Genomic DNA, 19,643 nt, shown 5'->3' with positions numbered 1-19,643 from the left:
CCCAAAAAATATACAAAAAACTCCACTACACTGACACTGCCAGACTCCTAAGTGCTGTGAGAGATCCATAAAAGTGAATCCTGAGGCACAAAGGTAATGTAAGTTAATGTATAAGCATATATATATATATCTTTTTCATACATATTTGCCATTTCCCACGTTAGCGGGTAGCATTAAGAACAGAGGACTGAACCTCAAAGGGAGTATCCTCATTTGGCTCCCTTCTCTGTTCCTTCTTTTGGAAAATGAAAAACAGGAGGGGAAGATTATATATACCATCCTGCTCTGTAGGAAACAGTATTGCTACCCCCTGCGTCAGCAAGGTAGTGCCAGGAAAACTGACAAAAAAAGGCCACAGTCATTCACACTCAGTCTCTAGCTGTTATGTGTAATGCACTGAAACCACAGCTCCCACATCCAAGCCCCTGAGACCTTTCCGTGGTTTAACCCACACATTTCACATGCCTTGGTTCAGTCCATTGACAGCATGTCAACCCCGGTATACCATATCATTCCAATACCCTCTATTCCTTGCACACCTCTCACTCTCTTGTATGTTCAGGTCCCACTCACTCAAAATCTTTCTCACTCCACCCTTCCATCTCCAATTTGGTCTCCCACTTCTCCTTATTCCCTCCACCTCTGACACCAATATCCTCTTTATCAACCTTTCCTCACTCATTCTCTCCATATGTCCCAGCCATCTTAACTCACCCTCTTCTGCTCTCTCAACCTTGCTCTTTTTATTACTACACACCTCCCTTACCCTTTCATACTTACTCGAACCACCTTACACCACATATTATCCTTAAACTTTTCATTTCCATTACATCCATCCTCCTCTGCGCAATCCCATCTATAGAACATGCCTTGCAACCGAAAAAGTATTGATGGAACAGTTGTTTGCTGATGATACAGCACTGGAGGCAGATTTGAGTGAGAAACTCCAGAAGCTGGGGGACTGCATTTGGAAGTGTGTGTGTGAATAAAAGCAAGGTTATTAGGTTCAGCAGGGTTGAGGGACAAGTTTGTTCCGATGTTAGTCTGAATGGAAAAAAATTGGAGGAAGTAAAGTGCCTTAGATATGTACGTGAACATGGTATCGAAGTGGAAGTGAGTCATAGGGTGGGGGAGGTGGCAAAGTTTCTGGGAGTGCTGAAGAATGTAAGGAAAGAGAGAACATTATGTAGGAGGGCAAAAGCTGGTGTGTTTGAAGGAATAGTAGTCCCAATAGTATTATATGGTTGTGAGGCATGAGCTATAAGAAGGGTTGTATGGAGGAGGGTGTAAGAGTTGAAAATTAAATATTTGAGGCCAATATGTGGTGTGTGGTTATTTGACCGAGTAAGTAATGAAAGGGCAAGAGAGCTGTTTGGTAATAAAAAGGGTGTTGTTGAGAGAGCAGAAGAGGTGTGTTGAAATAGTTTGGACATATGGAAAGAATGAAAGAGGAAAGATTGACAAAGAAAATATGCGTGTCATAAGTGGAGAGAACAACGAGAATGGGGAGATCAAACCGGAGGTGGATGGATTGATCGAAAAAAGATTTTGAACAATTGGGGCCTGAACACAAAGGAGGGTGAAAGGCATGCACGGAAAAGAGTGAATTGGAACAATGTGGTATACTGTGGTTAACGTGCTCTCAATGGACTGAACCAGGGCATGTGAAACTTTCGAGGTAAACCATGGAAAGGTCTGTGGGACCTGGATGTAATAAAGAGATGCGGTTTCAGTGAAAAATGCATGACAACTCGTGTATCGATGTGAGTGGATGTGGCCTTTCTTCATCTGCTTCCTGGAACTAACTCCCTTATGCAGGAGGTGGTAATCAGGTCTGGGGGAGGAGAGAGGAATGTATATATTTTTTCTTTTCGTTCATGCATTTGGGCTGTTCCCTATGTGGCAGTGTGGCATTAGAAATGGACAGTGAACAAGTATATGTACAAGTGTATATATATATGTATATGAATGTATATGCATGTATATATATATGTATTTGTACATATGTATTTGTGCATGGATATATGTACATGTATATTCATGTGTATGAGTGGATGTGCCTTTCATGTATGTTTCCTGGTGCTACCTCACTAATGTAGGAAATGGCAATCAGGTATGAAAAAAAATCACTTATCCCTTGTCGATTTAAGATAGATTACAAGTAGAAATACAGTGGAACCATACTATATGTATATCCCAATAATATTATAAAGTATTTACTACTTCTAGAAAAAAAAAAAAATATCATGCATTAAGTATGAATCTTCTTTCTGTGAATGTTGAGAAACTTTTTCCCTATCAAAGATCTGTTGAATTAATGCTCAAGGAAACACACAGAACAATTTACAAGTACAATAATTATAGGCAAAAGCACTTACAATGATGATAAGAGTAAATTCATGCAATACTTAGATTGCAAATGTCCAACCATTTTAACAGCTTTAATACCTGTTTTAACAGCTTTAATACTTGATCAGTGCAGTCTGTTGTATGAAAGCAATCTAATGCTTTACATACTCCCAAATCTCTCATATAGAAACCTTAATGAAGGCACAGTTTACAATGCCAGTACAAAGTATTTTCCTTGGATCAACATAACTGATGATGGTGCCACAAATGACTTTATTCTCAGAACTGTTATGATGGCGAGACTACTAGTTTGTGTTGGATTGTATCCCATTCCCTGGTGTACGGCAATATGCATGCACAGTGTTGGATGGCTAAGGTTGGTGCTCATGCTTTATAAGATGCCAAATCACTCAGTGCTTCAAGAAGGTGCCAAAATTAATATTTAAGGCTTCAAGACTTATTCAGTGTGGGCTTCATATCATAAATTCTAATTATCTCTTTACATATATTAGAAAGATGCATTTTTGATACTCTAAAACAAAATGCATAAACAACTGTGACAATTTGTAAAAACCTTCAAACTCTCATACAAGCCTATTTTCTGAATAAAGTCCATCAGTCTTATGCTCAATATTCAATAAAATCCTTCAAAAGAAATTTTAAAATCTCTAATGACATCTAAAATCTTAAGGAACAATCATATTATCATGGCCTACAAGAGGTAGGGTTATTCTTCACATTAGGAGCACTGGGTATGACACAGTGCAGAGGTCTCAGGCAGAGGGTGGCAGTGATCATCATAACCAGGGAAAAACATGAACTAAATATCCACCAATGAGAAAAAAGAAAATGAATAATAAATAAAAGTAAGTTGAACAATTTTATCTCATCACCTGAAGAACTTATTTTCCGAGATTTTCGCCACCTCCGCCATGGAGACATTAGCCCTGCATAGTGTGATGGCATGGTGATAAAAATTGACATCCAATAGGGAGACTTAGGTATGGATTATCTACATGAAATTTGGCTCAATATTAGCAGCTAAATTTCATATATGTATTTGTTTTAATAAAAAAGTATTTGAATATGAATTAGATACAATAAACAGTTCATGCTATATAAGCATAAAAGATTTATTTGTCAGTACAGTAACACTAAATAGGTCTATGTTAAACGAATATAAAATCTATATGAAAATCTGCCACAATGACCACTAAAGCAAATCTAGAAACTGATGGCTTAGCAAGAATTATAGGAAATTCTGTCCACTGATAATCTAATGAAGCAGCAAGAAATGAGAAACCTACAGTGAAAGAACAGTAAACCCATAAAAACAACGAGGGGAAGGCAATGTATGGTACTTACGGGAGAAGCACCACTTCTCTGTTTTGAAGGCGTAGAGGACAATCAGTGTGACCAGCACTAGGAGGACGAGACAGGCGATCACGATGCCGATCACCGTGGACATGGACACGGGCTCTGCTGAGGGAGGGACACGCTGTAGTGGGGGCTTGTCTACATGTCCTGGTGGGGGAGGGGGGAATTCACCAGGTCTGGCCACAAAAATGGTCCGTAATTCTCTCAACGTTACTCTTTCTCATTATTACAGCTAGGTCAAAATTACTCACTAATAATTTACCACTACACCAGTATGACACTGTTTTACCAATTATATTATTACCTTTTTTGTATAAAGCTATTAGGATATGGGCTCTATCTCAATTTTGAAAATCTCCAGACTTGTGTGCAGCATAGTATGCAACTGTTCAAGAAGCTATCATATCCATTCGTAGTGGCTCATCCATTACAAAAATATCAAAATCTTCCATCTGTAGCAAAGTACAAAACTTCCTTGTGTTCCAAAATCTGCCTACTCTAACCCTCTCAGGATGTCAAGTTTTCGATTCATTAACATACTCTCATAGAATACTCCCAACATCTGGTTAAGTGGCAAGAGCAGTAACAAGAAATTTATTAGGTGCATTTAATAGCAGCCTCATCAGAATGAATGCTTCCTGCAACATCATCTAAACCAGGTTTGAGAAAATCCCAAAAAGCATGTTTTCCCAATCAGATGACACTATTACCCACCAGGCACATGGCCTAAACACTACAGTACCCACCACTGACGAGTAGGCCCACAGCATAACGGTCAGCGCCCTTGTCATTCTCCACGTTGAGCACGTAGTCCCTCGCATCTGCCACATCGACATCTTGCACCCTCAAGCGAGCGGAGTAACAATCCTCCCGGGCCTCCTGCTGGGAGAAAGGAAGTGGTAGAGAAGTGATCGCAAGGTTGGGGAACAGTGATATGGAGGATGGAGGAGCATGCAGCAGAAGGACACAGTACTACAGACCACAGTGACACCAAACTAACAGCTGCTGTAGGCCTCAGTGCCATTATACTGGCAACAGCTGTAGGCCACAGTGCCACTACACTGCAGAAGCTGTTGTTGACAGTGTCACCACAATAACAGTAGTTGTATTCTAGAATGCCATCACACTTAGCAGCAGCTGAAGACCAGTGTGCCACCACAGTGGCAGCAGCTGTAGGTCCTTTTCATTTCATTCCATACGTGCATTACAACTTAATAAAACATAAAGTCTCGATAGAACAGTATTGCTGAGAGCTAGCATTTCCTTTGAAGAATCTTCAACCCAAAATTTAAAAAAAAACTCTAGAGAGAAAGAGAGAGAGATAAAGCAGCAGTGGAAAAGCAGTTAAGTATTGTGCCTGTAGTGAAAAGTAAAGCAATGCCAGTGGTGAACAGGTACCACAAAGCTCTTGTTGGTATGACAGTTGAGTACTGGTAACTGGGTGAGCAGGAGTGTACCAAAACAACAACAATAAAAATTTTCTTTCTTTCTTTCATACTATTCGCCATTTCCCGCGTTAGCAAGGTAGCGTTAAGAACAGACGACTGGGCCTCTGAGGAAATATCCTCACCTGGCCTCATTTTCTGTTCCATCTTTTGGAAAATTAAAAAAAAACGAGAGGGGAGGATTTCCAGCCCCCCGCTCCCTCCCCTTTAAGTCGCCTTCTACGACACGCAGGGAATACGTGGGAAGTATTCTTTCTCCCCTATCCCCAGGGATAATATATATATGGATAGGGGATTAAGAACACCCCCCACGCACTCCCTGCGTGTCGCATTAAAAGTACAAAAGAGTGCCAGCATTAAAAAGGCAGCAAAGCATCACAACTAGAGTGGCAGCAAAGTAAAGCCAGTGGAAGTACTGGCAACTGAAGGACAGAGATCAATCTTATGCAACGAAGGCAAAATAAGATGAAAGCAAAAGACAAATGCAGCAAACTGACCGGTAGGAGGTAAAACAAAAATAAATCACTTTTAGGAGATGAGCTAACTTGGGTAAATTTGAAGATGCAACCAAAGAGAAAAAGGTAATAAGACTGGAAAAGAAGAGGCAAGGAATTTAGGCTAAGAAGCAAGAGATTTACATTGAGGCAAAAGATTCAGTCTAGGAGAGATGCATAAGATTCAGTCTTAAGAGGGAGGCAAGAAATTCATGCTAGTTCAGGGGCAAGATCCTCAGGCTTGGAAGGAAGCAAAAGATTCAGGCTAATACGAAAGAGGTAAGAGATTCAGGTTAGAAGGGAGGCAGGAGATTCTGGCAAAAAGGAGGCATAAGATTAAGGCTATGAAGGAAGCAAGAGGTTCAGGCTAAAAAGGAGTTAAGAGTTTCAGGCGAGGAGGGAGATGAGATTCACACTAGCATGGTGGCAAGATAGTAAGGGCAGAAGGATGGCAATGAATTCAAGTTGGAAGAGAGGCAGGAGATTCAGGCACATAGTTCTCAGGAGAAAAAAGATTGTTCTAAGAGGTGTGCAAGAGATTAATGCCAAGAGGAATACACTTACACCAGTGTGTTTACATGGCAGGCAACTTGAGTAAGGTTTGAGGTGAGGAACAACAGAAAGGCTAGAATTGAAGCAATGGGGCAAGGGTATAGGACAAGTATTAATGGAACGCTTGAAAAGGAAGTAAAGAAAGAAAGCTAAAATGTAAGCAAAAAATTAAGGCTACCAATGAAGTAATATCTTGAGGGTAACAGAGTAAGGAAGCATGCTATCACACAAATAAAAATGTGTGTTTGGTAGAGTAAGATTAGCAGACAGGTAGGAGCCAGGGGATCTGCATAACAGGAAGGCTGCTGTGGGACCAGTCAACAAAACATTACAAGGAAGATTGGCTGAGAATCTTGGATTTCGACTTTAAATCAGAGGAGGATCACACAAACTAGTTACAGCTCTGAAACTTTTCCTTTGATCATCCTCGATTAAACTCTACCCCCTGGATTGCTAGAAATCAATACATTACCGGAAGGCAATACTGTAAGGATAAAACAAACTATGATCGCAAATCAATGAAGAAAATATGAAATAAAACAGCCACGATCAGAGTATTGTGGTCATCTAACTTGTTTGTAACTCCAACACAGGGATCAGTGATGATGAATGAATGTATTAATGTGTGAATGGAAAATCCAGTATTAAAAGGAAAAAGTCAATCTAAGCTGGTAAACCGCCAGTGGGCGAGTGGGAGGCTGGGAGAGGTGGATAAAACACTTACCAATTAAGGTCATACAATAAAACTATTGACACAAGAGGCGAAGGTTAGCTCCAATTAAGGCGAAGCCCCTGAAGGTACAGCACCAATTAAATTCGAAGTCATACAACTTTATTGGCAAAAACACCAGGGGGGAGAGGAGGGGGGAGGTTAGAAGAGAGGGGATGGAAAGAAGATTGGTACAGCTTGGCCGAGAGAAGGGAAGAGGTAAGAAGGGAGGGGTGTTTTATTGGCCATGGCATGTAAGGACCAGATGAACACCTCGTTACCACATCTTGTCATGAACTTCACTTCGAGGGTGGCAGTGACGGCTGCAGGTAAGAATAATTTCCGTCAATGAAAGATATACAAAGAATAGTTGGAAAGACGCGTTGAATGTTCCACTTAAGTAAAATATGCCACGTAGCACTAACACTGGTGCAATATAATTACCTTTATGTACCGTATACGAGGGAGAGATGCACTCGGCCTCGTCTCTTGAATCCTCTCTACAACCATTAAACTTTTCATAATTCTGTAAGCTGTCTGCATTTACTATTCATTTCTTCATTCAGTCTATTCCATTCATTATCAAATCGTACTGTAAAAATACTTATTTATCTATTTTAACAAATTTCTTGTTTAAGTAATGTCCTCTGGTTCTGTACCTGTCTTTCGAAGAACTGTTTCCTACCTCATCGATCATGTTCGTGCATGAATTTGTCTATTATGTGTGCGACACACACATTCTTGCACCTTTGGAATCGTCAAAAGAAGTGAGAACAGTGGAATACGAAAATGTAAATACTCCATGGCTTTAGTTGATTTTATGTAACTATAACATTACCATGGAGCCATGATTAGCAAACGATGATGACTGATAATGTTATTTCTATATTTTCACTATCATGAAAGGGGTTTAACCCCCATCGAACTTAGTCTAAGGATATAAAATATCTACCTCGATGTTGAGTATACATCATATGATTACTTAAAGATTTCGCAAATGATACTTCCATGACAACAACAACTGGACAATAATAGCGATGGTAATGGGGCAATAGAGTAAGAGCAGCGGCGAGAAATGATGAGGGCATTAGAGTAACACCGGTGGGGGTTTATGACCAAACTTCAACGGCAACACGGGCACCAGATGTGTTCCTCGGAGATCGATGTTAACACCACCAGTGGTCCAACATAGATGCTGTTTAGATTCTGTTGACCACCAGTAATATCAGGAGCAATTAAGATGCTATAATGGAATAACTGGTGAAATTTAAAGAAATTAATGCTTTCTTTTTTTTTTTTTACCTGGGGTCACGTTATCAAATGGAAAATAACTTTAGAAAAAAGAAAACTAACCCAACGTAACTCAGAAATAAGAATGCGTGCGTTTCACAAGTTCTGCTTAAGTATTCATAAATAAATAAGGTCTAATTTCGCCAAAAAGAAAACAAATCTAGCTTGTACGGATGTGTTGTATGTGAAGCTAAATTATCACAGCGAATGAAGATTCCCCTTGATAACCATGGCAGCAGCATCCCATTAAATACTCCTGACGATACATATTACTGAATAAAAAAGTAGTTCGTCAAATGCGATGCGACAGAAGTCGCAAAGCAAAAATTCTAGATAAAAGATAAATGCTGTGCTGCAAAGGAACACTGAGCGACTATAAAACTATATAAATGCTTCTCAGGATTCACCTAGTACTGGGCGTTATATATCTACTGGGGTGCTTTACGTTCGAAGATTCTATTACATGGCACAAGGAAACCTTACCAAACTCTTCATAGGTGTCACTGTAACACTTAACCAAGTAGCCTAACTAAACGAAATAATACTAACGGAAAACTAAAAACCTGATCATCCACCGGTGGTCTAATTACAACCTCACAAACCTTATAGTCGTAGGGGAAAAGTTAATGTTCTTCGACCAGAAATCCAAGAAAGGTCATTCTATCCCAAAGCAGAGACAAGGTTGAGAGCATCTTGTACAAAACCACACACTCAAAAAAATTTCATTCCAATCTCCCTTTCGAGATCATGCTGATCTCACGAGCTGCAAGGTACCTGGGCCAGGTTCTCGGCGACGTATCGTCCCCTCCCGTTGCCAGCCTCCAACTGCAGCGAGCCCCATTCCCAGGAGGTGCGAAGTGGCTGCGGGTCTGAGCAGAACACTATCTTGATCACGGCATCTTCTCCCTTCTCCACCTCCACGTTGCGGTCCACGGAGTAGCGAAGAACCTGCGGAGCGCCTGTAGGGAACAACGAGAAACGTGGGTTACCTAAGGAAGATTTTCATATTACATGAAAAATTGTGTTAGAATCACTTCATCAAAAGAACAGGATGGAATCTAACAATTTCCATGAGCATACTCTAATTTCGTCACAAAAAGAAGAAAGGTTTATTACAGACGTTATGTTGGGAAAAGATTTTTAATTACAAGGGGAACAGGATCATTTTTCTTGAGAGCCAAGACGGCATGGATAACTGAATACTCTAATTACGCCTATAATATAAATATATATATATATATATATATATATATATATATATATATATATATATATATATGCGTGCGTGGTCGTGTATGTGTTTCCTTGCGCTACCTCGCTAACGCGGTAGACAGCGAGAAATTATAATAATAATAATAATAATAATAATAATAATAATATGGGAGGGTATTGATTGAGAGGGTGAAGGCATGTACAGAGCATCAGATTGGGGAAGAGCAGTGCGGTTTCAGAAGTGGTAGAGGATGTGTGGATCAGGTGTTTGCTTTGAAGAATGTATGTGAGAAATACTTAGAAAAGCAAATGGATTTGTATGTAGCATTTATGGATCTGGAGAAGGCATATGATAGAGTTGATAGAGATGCTCTGTGGAAGGTATTAAGAATATATGGTGTGGGAGGCAAGTTGTTAGAAGCAGTGAAAAGTTTTTATCGAGGATGTAAGGCATGTGTACGTGTAGGAAGAGAGGAAAGTGATTGGTTCTCAGTGAATGTAGGTTTGCGGCAGGGGTGTGTGATGTCTCCATGGTTGTTTAATTTGTTTATGGATGGGGTTGTTAGGGAGGTGAATGCAAGAGTCCTGGAAAGAGGGGCAAGTATGAAGTCTGTTGGGGATGAGAGAGCCTGGGAAGTGAGTCAGTTGTTGTTCGCTGATGATACAGCGCTGGTGGCTGATTCATGTGAGAAACTGCAGAAGCTGGTGACTGAGTTTGGTAAAGTGTGTGGAAGAAGAAAGTTAAGAGTAAATGTGAATAAGAGCAAGGTTATTAGGTACAGTAGGGTTGAGGGTCAAGTCAATTGGGAGGTAAGTTTGAATGGAGAAAAACTGGAGGAAGTGAAGTGTTTTAGATATCTGGGAGTGGATCTGTCAGCGGATGGAACCATGGAAGCGGAAGTGGATCATAGGGTGGGGGAGGGGGCGAAAATTTTGGGAGCCTTGAAAAATGTGTGGAAGTCGAGAACATTATCTCGGAAAGCAAAAATGGGTATGTTTGAAGGAATAGTGGTTCCAACAATGTTGTATGGTTGCGAGGCGTGGGCTATGGATAGAGTTGTGCGCAGGAGGATGGATGTGCTGGAAATGAGATGTTTGAGGACAATGTGTGGTGTGAGGTGGTTTGATCGAGTAAGTAACGTAAGGGTAAGAGAGATGTGTGGAAATAAAAAGAGCGTGGTTGAGAGAGCAGAAGAGGGTGTTTTGAAATGGTTTGGGCACATGGAGAGAATGAGTGAGGAAAGATTGACCAAGAGGATATATGTGTCGGAGGTGGAGGGAACGAGGAGAAGAGGGAGACCAAATTGGAGGTGGAAAGATGGAGTGAAAAAGATTTTGTGTGATCGGGGCCTGAACATGCAGGAGGGTGTAAGGAGGGCAAGGAATAGAGTGAATTGGAGCGATGTGGTATACAGGGGTTGACGTGCTGTCAGTGGAGTGAATCAAGGCATGTGAGGCGTCTGGGGTGGACCATGGAAAGCTGTGTAGGTATGTATACACGTGTGTGGACATGTGTATGTACATGTGTATGGGGGGGGGGGGGGGTGGGGCCATTTCTTTCGTCTGTTTCCTTGCGCTACCTCGCAGACGCGGGAGACAGCGACAAAGTATAAAAAAAAAAAAAAAAAAAAAAAAAAAATAATAATAATAATATATATATATATATATATATATATATATATATATATATATATATATATATATATATATATATATATATATTACAGATACATAATCTTGTTAAAGAAGAGATGTAAACAAAAACACAAGAGAAATTAAAGTGTAGCTAGATCTTTAATTTATCACATCTTCAAGCAAACTCTCAGAAAAGTAAGGCAACAAGCAATATATATAAGAAAAACTCAGGTCAAGGTGGTGTTAATTAAACATTATTGACTCAGGCATGATTGACAAGTCAGGTCATAACAGGTCGACTGGCCAGGAACCCTTTAGCTACCTGACTGACACCTCAGGTGATAACATTTCAACTGGACAGAAACATTTTACATACAAAATCTGACATCACTGGGCCACACTGAAAGTGACCATAGGGCATATTCATGCTTTGATCATAAATCTTACAAAGTACACCAGATTCAACTATCCTTCTCTCTAAGGGGACTAACTTTATCACTGTGGCACTATTCCAGTCAATGTGATGGTCCTCCATACCTTTATTTTCATGTTGAGACTAGGCGCTATTTTTTTTACCACTCCAAACAATATATATATATATATATATATATATATATATATATATATATATATATATGCTAGTTAACTCGTGTTTAAACTTTTACTTGTCTACTCTATGTAATACGCACAACAATCTCTACATTTAACCTTGTATACACATCTAGACATGTCTGGGGATGTTCTTTATTTGGCTGGTTTTTATGGCATGACTGTATAAAAAAGCTATCTTCACATCAATTTGTTCAAAACCTGCACATTATCTAAAATGTTATTATATGAAAAAAAATAACTTCTCTAATCTGCCTCTCTAACCTGTGAAAGTGGAAAAAAATTCCTTGCTGTTATGACATTTATTCATACTGTGCATTGGGTATTTAAGTTTTCTACCTATATCTACTACACGACTGAGAACTTGTTTTATAAAGTCTGAGTCTACTTTCTTGTATGCTCTAGGGTAGACAGATATAAATAATGATTTCTAAACATTTTAGTGATGGTTTTAATAACAATGCACAGTAGCACATATGTTTTGTTTCCTATGCACTTTGGTTTGGTATGTCAAAGTCTTTTGCCTAGATGAATTATTAATGACCTGATGTGTCAACCAGTTATGACCTGACTTGTCAACCGTGCTTCATTATCTCCACACTAACCTGAGTTTCGTCTATGTATATTACGGTTTTTCTTTTTTTGACATATTACCCTCGTTAGCTGTTTGATACTTGTAAGAGAGAAAAAAACACAGTATACTGTACAATATCAAATAAAAAGTTCGTCTTGCATTTTCCAAAAACTAAATTTAAGTTACTGCTTAAGAACTTACCCCATAACTATAGAGAATATTCCCTTGTCAGAAACTTCAGATTCTTAAATTTTCATTAGTATTCACTTTCTATGAATAACGAGAATAGCTGACTTGTTTAACCCAGAATCAAATATCTTAATAATTTCAATCATAAGTCTTTCGAAAAAAAAATGAGTTTCCTAACCGTTCTTCTCACATCCCATTACACACCCAAATTGATAATTCCTTACTGTTATTTGAAAATTAAGGCCTTCCCTAATCCAGCTTGCTCTTCATTTCAAATACCCATCTCTCCATTTCACATGAAATGTTCAATCCTGTTTCAGTAAAAAAAAATCCTTACCTTGAACTTTAGCGATTACATAATGCATTCCACAATATTTCATTTACCAACATTAAGCAACACTAAATTTCCAGAGAATATTTCAAAGCTATCTGCATCTAATCGGATGCTTTAAATCTTTTTAAACCTACTCACCAAATTTCATACATCTCAAGTTTCTTTCTTAAGTACTTCTTCCTTTGCCAACAATCTTTCTCCTCCTCCTCTGTCACTGTTACCTCTCCATGGATTTCTTTCATCACCTTGTAATTTCCTTAATTTTCCAACACTTCATTCTTCCTCTTTACTAACACAGGAATTTCGTACGCTCAATTCCTTTACAATCTATAAAGCAATTTCACGGCAAATTTTCACGAGTTATTTCAACTATATTCAAGAATTTCCTCAACTACATCCATCAAGCAACTTTAATACTTTTCAGATAACTAAATGAAATACAGTCTCAGTATCACGCAAGGCAAGCAGTGCCTCTGATGCTACATCTTGGACAAACGTGTTTAACATCCTTTCAACTGTTTAATCGCCTGAAGGTTTGAGAACTATTTAAAATGCTGTTCCAGTCATGGATTGTATTTCACCACGTAAGAGCTATAATGGCTGGCTATTGATTCATCCAATTATTTGGCCCTGGGGTGGCAGAGATGCAGTAGGTGGTCTGTGGGTGGAGGCAGGAGTGGAGTGGAGGGGGGGAAGAAGGATAAGGGTAGGGAGAGAACAAAAGACTGGACAATGGCAGTAAGGTGAACCCCGGCTGCGGGCCCCAAACGATCTCCGTGATTACTCACACTCCTCAATAGTGTGGCGGCCTCCTCCAAGTCTATTCCTGGTTCCTCCCCTCCTAGGACAAGGATGGCTCCATTTGCTGTAGTAATGACATCTCCATTTTTCCCCACAAGAAAGGAAATGGGTGCACGAAACAGCACAACATAAACAAACATGGCGCCGGCGACAACAATGCCGAGTCGAACTCGGTCACTCTCGCCACTCGTTGGTGCGTTCTACGCACAGCTTATGTCTAGGATATCCATCTTTTTATGAATTCCCTAATGATGTAAAACTTAAATTTTCATGCTAAATATGAATTACTGTAACTTAAATTTTCATGCTAAACATGAATTACTGTAACTTTAATTTTCATGCAAAATATGAATTACTGTAACTTAAATTTTCATGCTAAATATGAATTACTGTAAAGAATGCTTTTTCCACCTAGCGTCAATAACCCGCCCCCTTTTCAATTCCTTATATCTATTACGTCTCAAATTCGCCCTCTATCATAAGTATGCTCTCACTTTATTTTTTTTCCCAAGAGACAGGCAATAACAGTGGATGTATATAAAGATATATACAGTGTAATCATAAACTGTTGAAGAGATAGGCCAAACTTAAATGTATATAGACTCTTAAAGACTTAATGCCTTATTTGATCAAAATTGTAACGTAGGAGCGGTAATGCAACTGATAGTAGCAAGATATTACTATAGTTGAAAAGGAGGCGTTTTTTTTATCACTCAAACCCAAACCGTAAAATAAAATGTTAATCGGGGAGCATATGTCAAAAAACAATCCTGTTGAGTGACGCCCCCGACGCCCCTACCCCCAATTAAGGGGAGCCCAGGGAACCTGCACTACCACCCGTGCCCTAGATGGGTGCTCGGTTACTTTCGCCGGGAGAAGAAAAACGAAAAATATGCATGCTAAAAATCTGTAAGTTTCCGAGGGGGAAAAGAAAAATGAAATTCGGCTATTATTATGCATAGTAGCTTACTGGGAAGGCGTTTAACCTGGCTTCGAAGCTCAGAGCATTTAGGGATCTTCAAATACCTCATTATATAACACCATTCCTTGCATGCCCTCCCGTGCCTGCATCGACCCCCACCCCCTCCCACACACTGCACGGCCCCATAACTCCCCGATCCCCACACTCTCCACGGCCATTTCCTCCCCAACCACCACACAGTTCTCCCTCGCCCCACTGGCATTCCTCCCCCCACCGAACCCTAGCAGGCTATCCCAGGCCCCAGCTCAACCTCGGGCTGTAGGAGTCCCTGAAAAGAGCTCTTGGAGGGGTAATTATAAAACTTGATAAATGGCTGATGTCGATTCCTGGCCTGATTTAGCCCACTGACAGCACAGCACGTCTTCTCCCGCATGCCACACTGCTCAAATTCGCTCTATCCCTTGAGCGTCTCGCACCCTTCTGTTAGCAGCGTTGCCAAAAGACATCAGTTTTCGAGCGGTAAAAGAAACCGACTCAGTTTTAGGGGATGAAGGAAGCGGTGTCGAGACCAGTGCATAGTGGGGGACAAGACAGCATCGTGAGGAGATGATATAAAAAAGATAAATGAAATAGGGAACGAGTGGTGTGGATGATCAGGATTGGAAATAAGGGAGAAGAGAAAAGTGCGAGAGATGGTGAGGTCATAGGATGAAGCGGAATGAAATAAAATCACGGAGAGAGAGAGAGAGAGAGAGAGAGAGAGAGAGAGAGAGAGAGAGAGAGAGAGAGAGAGAGAGAGAGAGAGAGAGAGAGAGTCATAGTCATTAGGGTAATTAATGCCCTCGACGTGGAATAATTATGAGGTGCTCACACTAATCAAAATCCAGCATGATCTATCAGATCTATCGTTCACCTAACTCCCTTAAATATAAGGCGCCATTCAGGTGAAGGTGGGCGACCAACAGTAAGTTTAGGCCCTACGTCCGAGGCCATAAGGATGATATTCAGTGCGCAGATGTGTTATGTCCCTTTGGCGTGGATGAGGCACGAGAAAGAGAAAAAAAGAGAAGGGAAATGCTTAAAAAGAGAAACAGAGAGAGAGAGAGAGAGAGAGAGAGAGAGAGAGAGAGAGAGAGAGAGAGAGAGAGAGAGAGAGAGAGAGAGAGAGAGAGAGAGAGAGAGAGAGAGTTAGGAGAGGGGATTAACGAGACAGAGTGATAAAGTTAGAAAGGTAATAATAACCAGAAAACAAAGGACGGCGTTTTATCCCTTACGCACGACGGTACGACCGTTGTGCACGACGGTACGACCCTCATGCACGACGGTACGATCCTTCTGCACGACGGTACGATCCTCTAGTATGATGGTGCAGGTCAGAGGTCACGCCTAAAGGAAATTAAAGCAACACGAGAGAACAAGTGTGTGGTAGAACGAGCAATCCTTGGCTGGAGTCGGGCATCTGCTGAGGCAAGTCGGGTTAGGTCAAGTCAGGTCACATCACGATCCCGAACTAGTCACAAACGCGTCGCGTCCCACGGCCTCGGGGGAAGGGGGAGGTAAACGGGGTCACTGGGTCATATTCACCAGGTTCAACTGTCCTCAGAGGTCGCCACTAACATCAGAGCTGCGTCTTAATGATGCTGTGGGAGAGGTGGTGCTGGTGTACGTCTCACTTAACAAGACAGCCATAACCCTGGCCTCTCGAGCTGATATTATAACCCTTTTAAAAAGAGTCGTTGGGAGAACTGTGCGTCCTTCACGATTATAGCTGGCGAACTGTCGAGTTGGGTGGAGAGAGAGAGGTCTGGCGACCAGTGGTTCCCAGGGAGGCGTGAACGTTCCTCTGGGGAAGATGAGGCAGTTGGGTGGTGAGAGGAGGAGGAGGAGAAGGGAGGGACCTGAGGAAGGAAGGGGAGTGGCGAGAGAGGTGAGGTTGCAGAGGGGGAGACAATGGACTGGAGATGAGGTTAGGGGGGGGTTCACTTTCGGGGATGGGGGTTGCCAGGAGAGGGCGGAGGTGCGCCACCCTACTGCTCTCTCTCTCTCTCTCTCTCTCTCTCTCTCTCTCTCTCTCTCTCTCTCTCTCTCTCTCTCTCTCTCTCTCTCTCTCTCCTCTTCAGTGGAACAAGAGGACGAGGATCGGTAAGTCAAGCTCTGGCATCGTTGTCCTCCGTTCTCCCCGCGTCTCCTCCCTCAACGCGCGGAATTCGTCCTCACCACCAGACTCACCTGACCATCCTTAGGACACATCTATCCATCATGGCCGCCACATTTCGACGAAGTCTCATGGGCGGTGACAAGTCTGGTGGACACAAGGGTCAGTCCCCTCTGATTGGTTGGATACATGGGCTACGTCATCTGATTGGCTTGGTATAGGTGCCACTCCCTCCCACTGGAACCATGCTCAGTCTAGTCCTCGAATCCAATATGACTGAAGCTTCCTGAAATTTTCGGAACCCTCCAATCTACCCTGAACCCTTCATGACTCGGAAAATGGCGGAGAAATGTCTTGCTCTCATAAGTCCATAACCACGACTAATGTCCACCAGGCACTGAGGGGCTGCTCAGATTGCTTCGAGTGGAAGCAGTCCCTCCGAGTCCTTTGCAAAGCCAGTATGAATCACTACGAAGCGTTTCCGATCCTTCCTCAGATGTGATTCTGAACTGAATCCCTTCTCAAAACCTGAGTCCTTCATGGACCTCACCGCGATCTTTCTGAAGCCCCTCCAAACCTAATCTTTTTCCTAATCCATTGAAGGCCTTTGGAACTTAATAAGTCACGAACCGTTTCTGGAGCGATCCTAAATCCTCTTCAAGGGTCTTCTAACCTCTTTCTGAACTTTATCGGAACACTTCCTTCAGCCCTCTGAATCTCTTTCTGAATCCCCATCTAACTTCATCTGCAGCCCCTCTAAATTCCATGAAACCCTTTCAACCGTTGTGAACCCTTTGTAAACTCGCCTGAGACCTTCCCCACACCATTCGGAATCTTCCCGGAATCTCCCAACTCTTTCTACCCCTGTCTAGGGGTAGGTTCTGAACCGGTATACTGGCAGTCCCTGCCTAAGCCCGTGTCAGTCGACCAGAAACTAAAGGACCATAAACGGGAAGAAAGAGACAACAAAAACCTTTTCCTCCTCATAAATGAATGATCAGCAATGAAAGAAGATGAGAAAAATCTGAATGAAGCAAACTTGGGAAAAACAAAGAAAACGAGGGTGTGGTCAGTGGCTTACCGACGACCTCTAGGGTGATTGGCTGGCTCCTGTCCTCAACAGTCTCGCCCTTCAAGACGGAGTAAGCGATGCACACGTACTGCCCCTGGTGCTCGTAGGTGACGCCCTCTAGCAGAAGCGTCGCGTTGTTCCCGCGGACGACCACCTCCTGCGTGTCCGTCATCGTCTGCAGGGTCCCAGACGGACGGACAGACAGACGTCACAGGCGAAACGAGTGAAATAAAGAATCGTAAAGAAAAGATTTATTCCCAAGAGTTCTAAAGATGATCTTGGGGGGTGAACATGGACGCCTGTCAATAAGAATCGTAAGCTTAACAACAAGGTATTAATAATGACGAGCTGTGATTCAAGTACATAAAGTGTCATACAATTTAGGAGGCCTTTCAAGAGGGCAATAATATGCCGTGCATTCCCGTCCGTCTAGGAGAATTACTCCCGCCAGGCGGCGGTACTGAAGTGCTCCGCTCGAGCACTTGTGCCTGCCACCAAAACACTGGCCATGAAGAAAGGGAATCCTTACGGAGGAGATTGATAGAGAGAGAGAGAGAGAGAGAGAGAGAGAGAGAGAGAGAGAGAGAGAGAGAGAGAGAGAGAGAGAGAGAGAGAGAGAGAGAGAGAGAGAGGGGAAATAAGTAAAAATGGAGGAGTAAAATGGGTAAGCCGAGGAGGGAGAAGGTAAGATGCAAGATAATGTAGGAAGGAGGTATGTATAAGAGAGAAAGAGTAGGTGGTAGGACAGATAACAGGGGACCTGCTGGTCCATGACGAGGTTCTCTGCGGCCATAATCTTATCTATGGTAGAAACATGATAGCAGAGTAGAAGGCAAAGATTCTGGGGTTAAGGGAGATAAATTCAGGGAGAGAAGGGGAAGGAGGGAGGGTGGAAGGGTTGATGTAAGAGCAAGGGAGAGGGGAAGGGTGGTCAGGTATTAGCGAAGTAAGGCGAGGGGATGATAAGCGAGACTAGCAGTGAAAAGATGAGGGAGAAATGAAAGGTTCAGCAGAGTGAGAGTAGATCAGAGGCATGGCAGTAGAGTGAGAGGAGATCAGAGGCATGGCAGTGGTGAGAGAGGAGATCAGAGGCATGGCAGTAGAGTGAGAGGAGATCAGAGGCATGGCAGTGGTGAGGGAGGAGATCAGAGGCATGGCAGTGGTGAGAGGAGATCAGAGGCATGGCAGTGGTGAGAGGAGATCAGAGGCATGGCAGTGGTGAGAGAGGAGATCAGAGGCATGGCAGTAGAGTAAGAGGAGATCAGAGGCATGGCAGTGGTAAGAGAGGAGATCAGAGGCATGTCAGCGCTGTGAGAGGAGACCACAGCTCTGACCACGCAGCTGGGAGTGGTATGGGCGTGGACGGAGTGGCAGATACAGCGATGGTGGACTCACCTGGATCCAGGTGTACTTGGGTGGTGGGTTTGCCTCCGCCTGGCATTCCAGGAGGGTGTGGTTGTACAGGGCTGCCGTCACCACCGGCGCGGGCCTGACGCTCAGCACTCGCGGGGGATCTGTATCGAGAGACAAGGACGCAAAACACCTTTCAATTCCCCTCCTTATTTTTCCGACAAGCTTTTCATCTTCCCTCTTGCTGTCGTCAACTAAATTCTCTTAAATGTTTGTCATACATTCTTTTTTTTTTTTGCTCATGGTTCAAGTCTTAGGTTCTAGGCTAATCAAGCTTATGTCTCAAACTAGTAGTTCAGGTCGTCTAGTTTACGTCTCTGGCTAGTATACTTCAGGTCGCCTAGTCTACACTCCTAATTTGTTTTCGTAGTGAAATACGACCTCCTTTAGCCTTGCCCACACTCATGGCCTGTTAACAAACTGTCTTCGTTAATTCATTATTCCCGTACTTTACTCAACGTTAGATTGGACTAACATTACATCTATTGGCCATTACCTCTCTTCTCATTTGCAC

General features: G+C 42.2%; 1 protein-coding gene across 1 annotated transcript in view; it reads right to left on the bottom strand.

The window, feature by feature from the left end:
• The window catches only part of LOC139746816 (kin of IRRE-like protein 1), a 668,931-nt gene that overhangs the window by 40,045 nt on the left and 609,243 nt on the right, over nt 1–19,643 (bottom strand). Inside the window, exons 5-9 of the mRNA XM_071658392.1 lie at nt 19,115–19,233; nt 17,729–17,894; nt 8,991–9,175; nt 4,473–4,608; nt 3,715–3,873 (exon numbers count right to left, since the gene is read on the bottom strand). Coding sequence (XP_071514493.1) covers nt 3,715–3,873; nt 4,473–4,608; nt 8,991–9,175; nt 17,729–17,894; nt 19,115–19,233 — 765 coding nt within the window. The remainder of the gene's footprint in view (nt 1–3,714; nt 3,874–4,472; nt 4,609–8,990; nt 9,176–17,728; nt 17,895–19,114; nt 19,234–19,643) is intronic.

Source organism: Panulirus ornatus, chromosome 66, assembly GCF_036320965.1.
Source record: "Panulirus ornatus isolate Po-2019 chromosome 66, ASM3632096v1, whole genome shotgun sequence".
Taxonomy (NCBI): domain Eukaryota; kingdom Metazoa; phylum Arthropoda; class Malacostraca; order Decapoda; family Palinuridae; genus Panulirus; species Panulirus ornatus.
The sequence above is the reverse complement of the archived record's forward strand: the minus strand, read 5'-3'. Positions and strand labels throughout refer to the sequence as shown.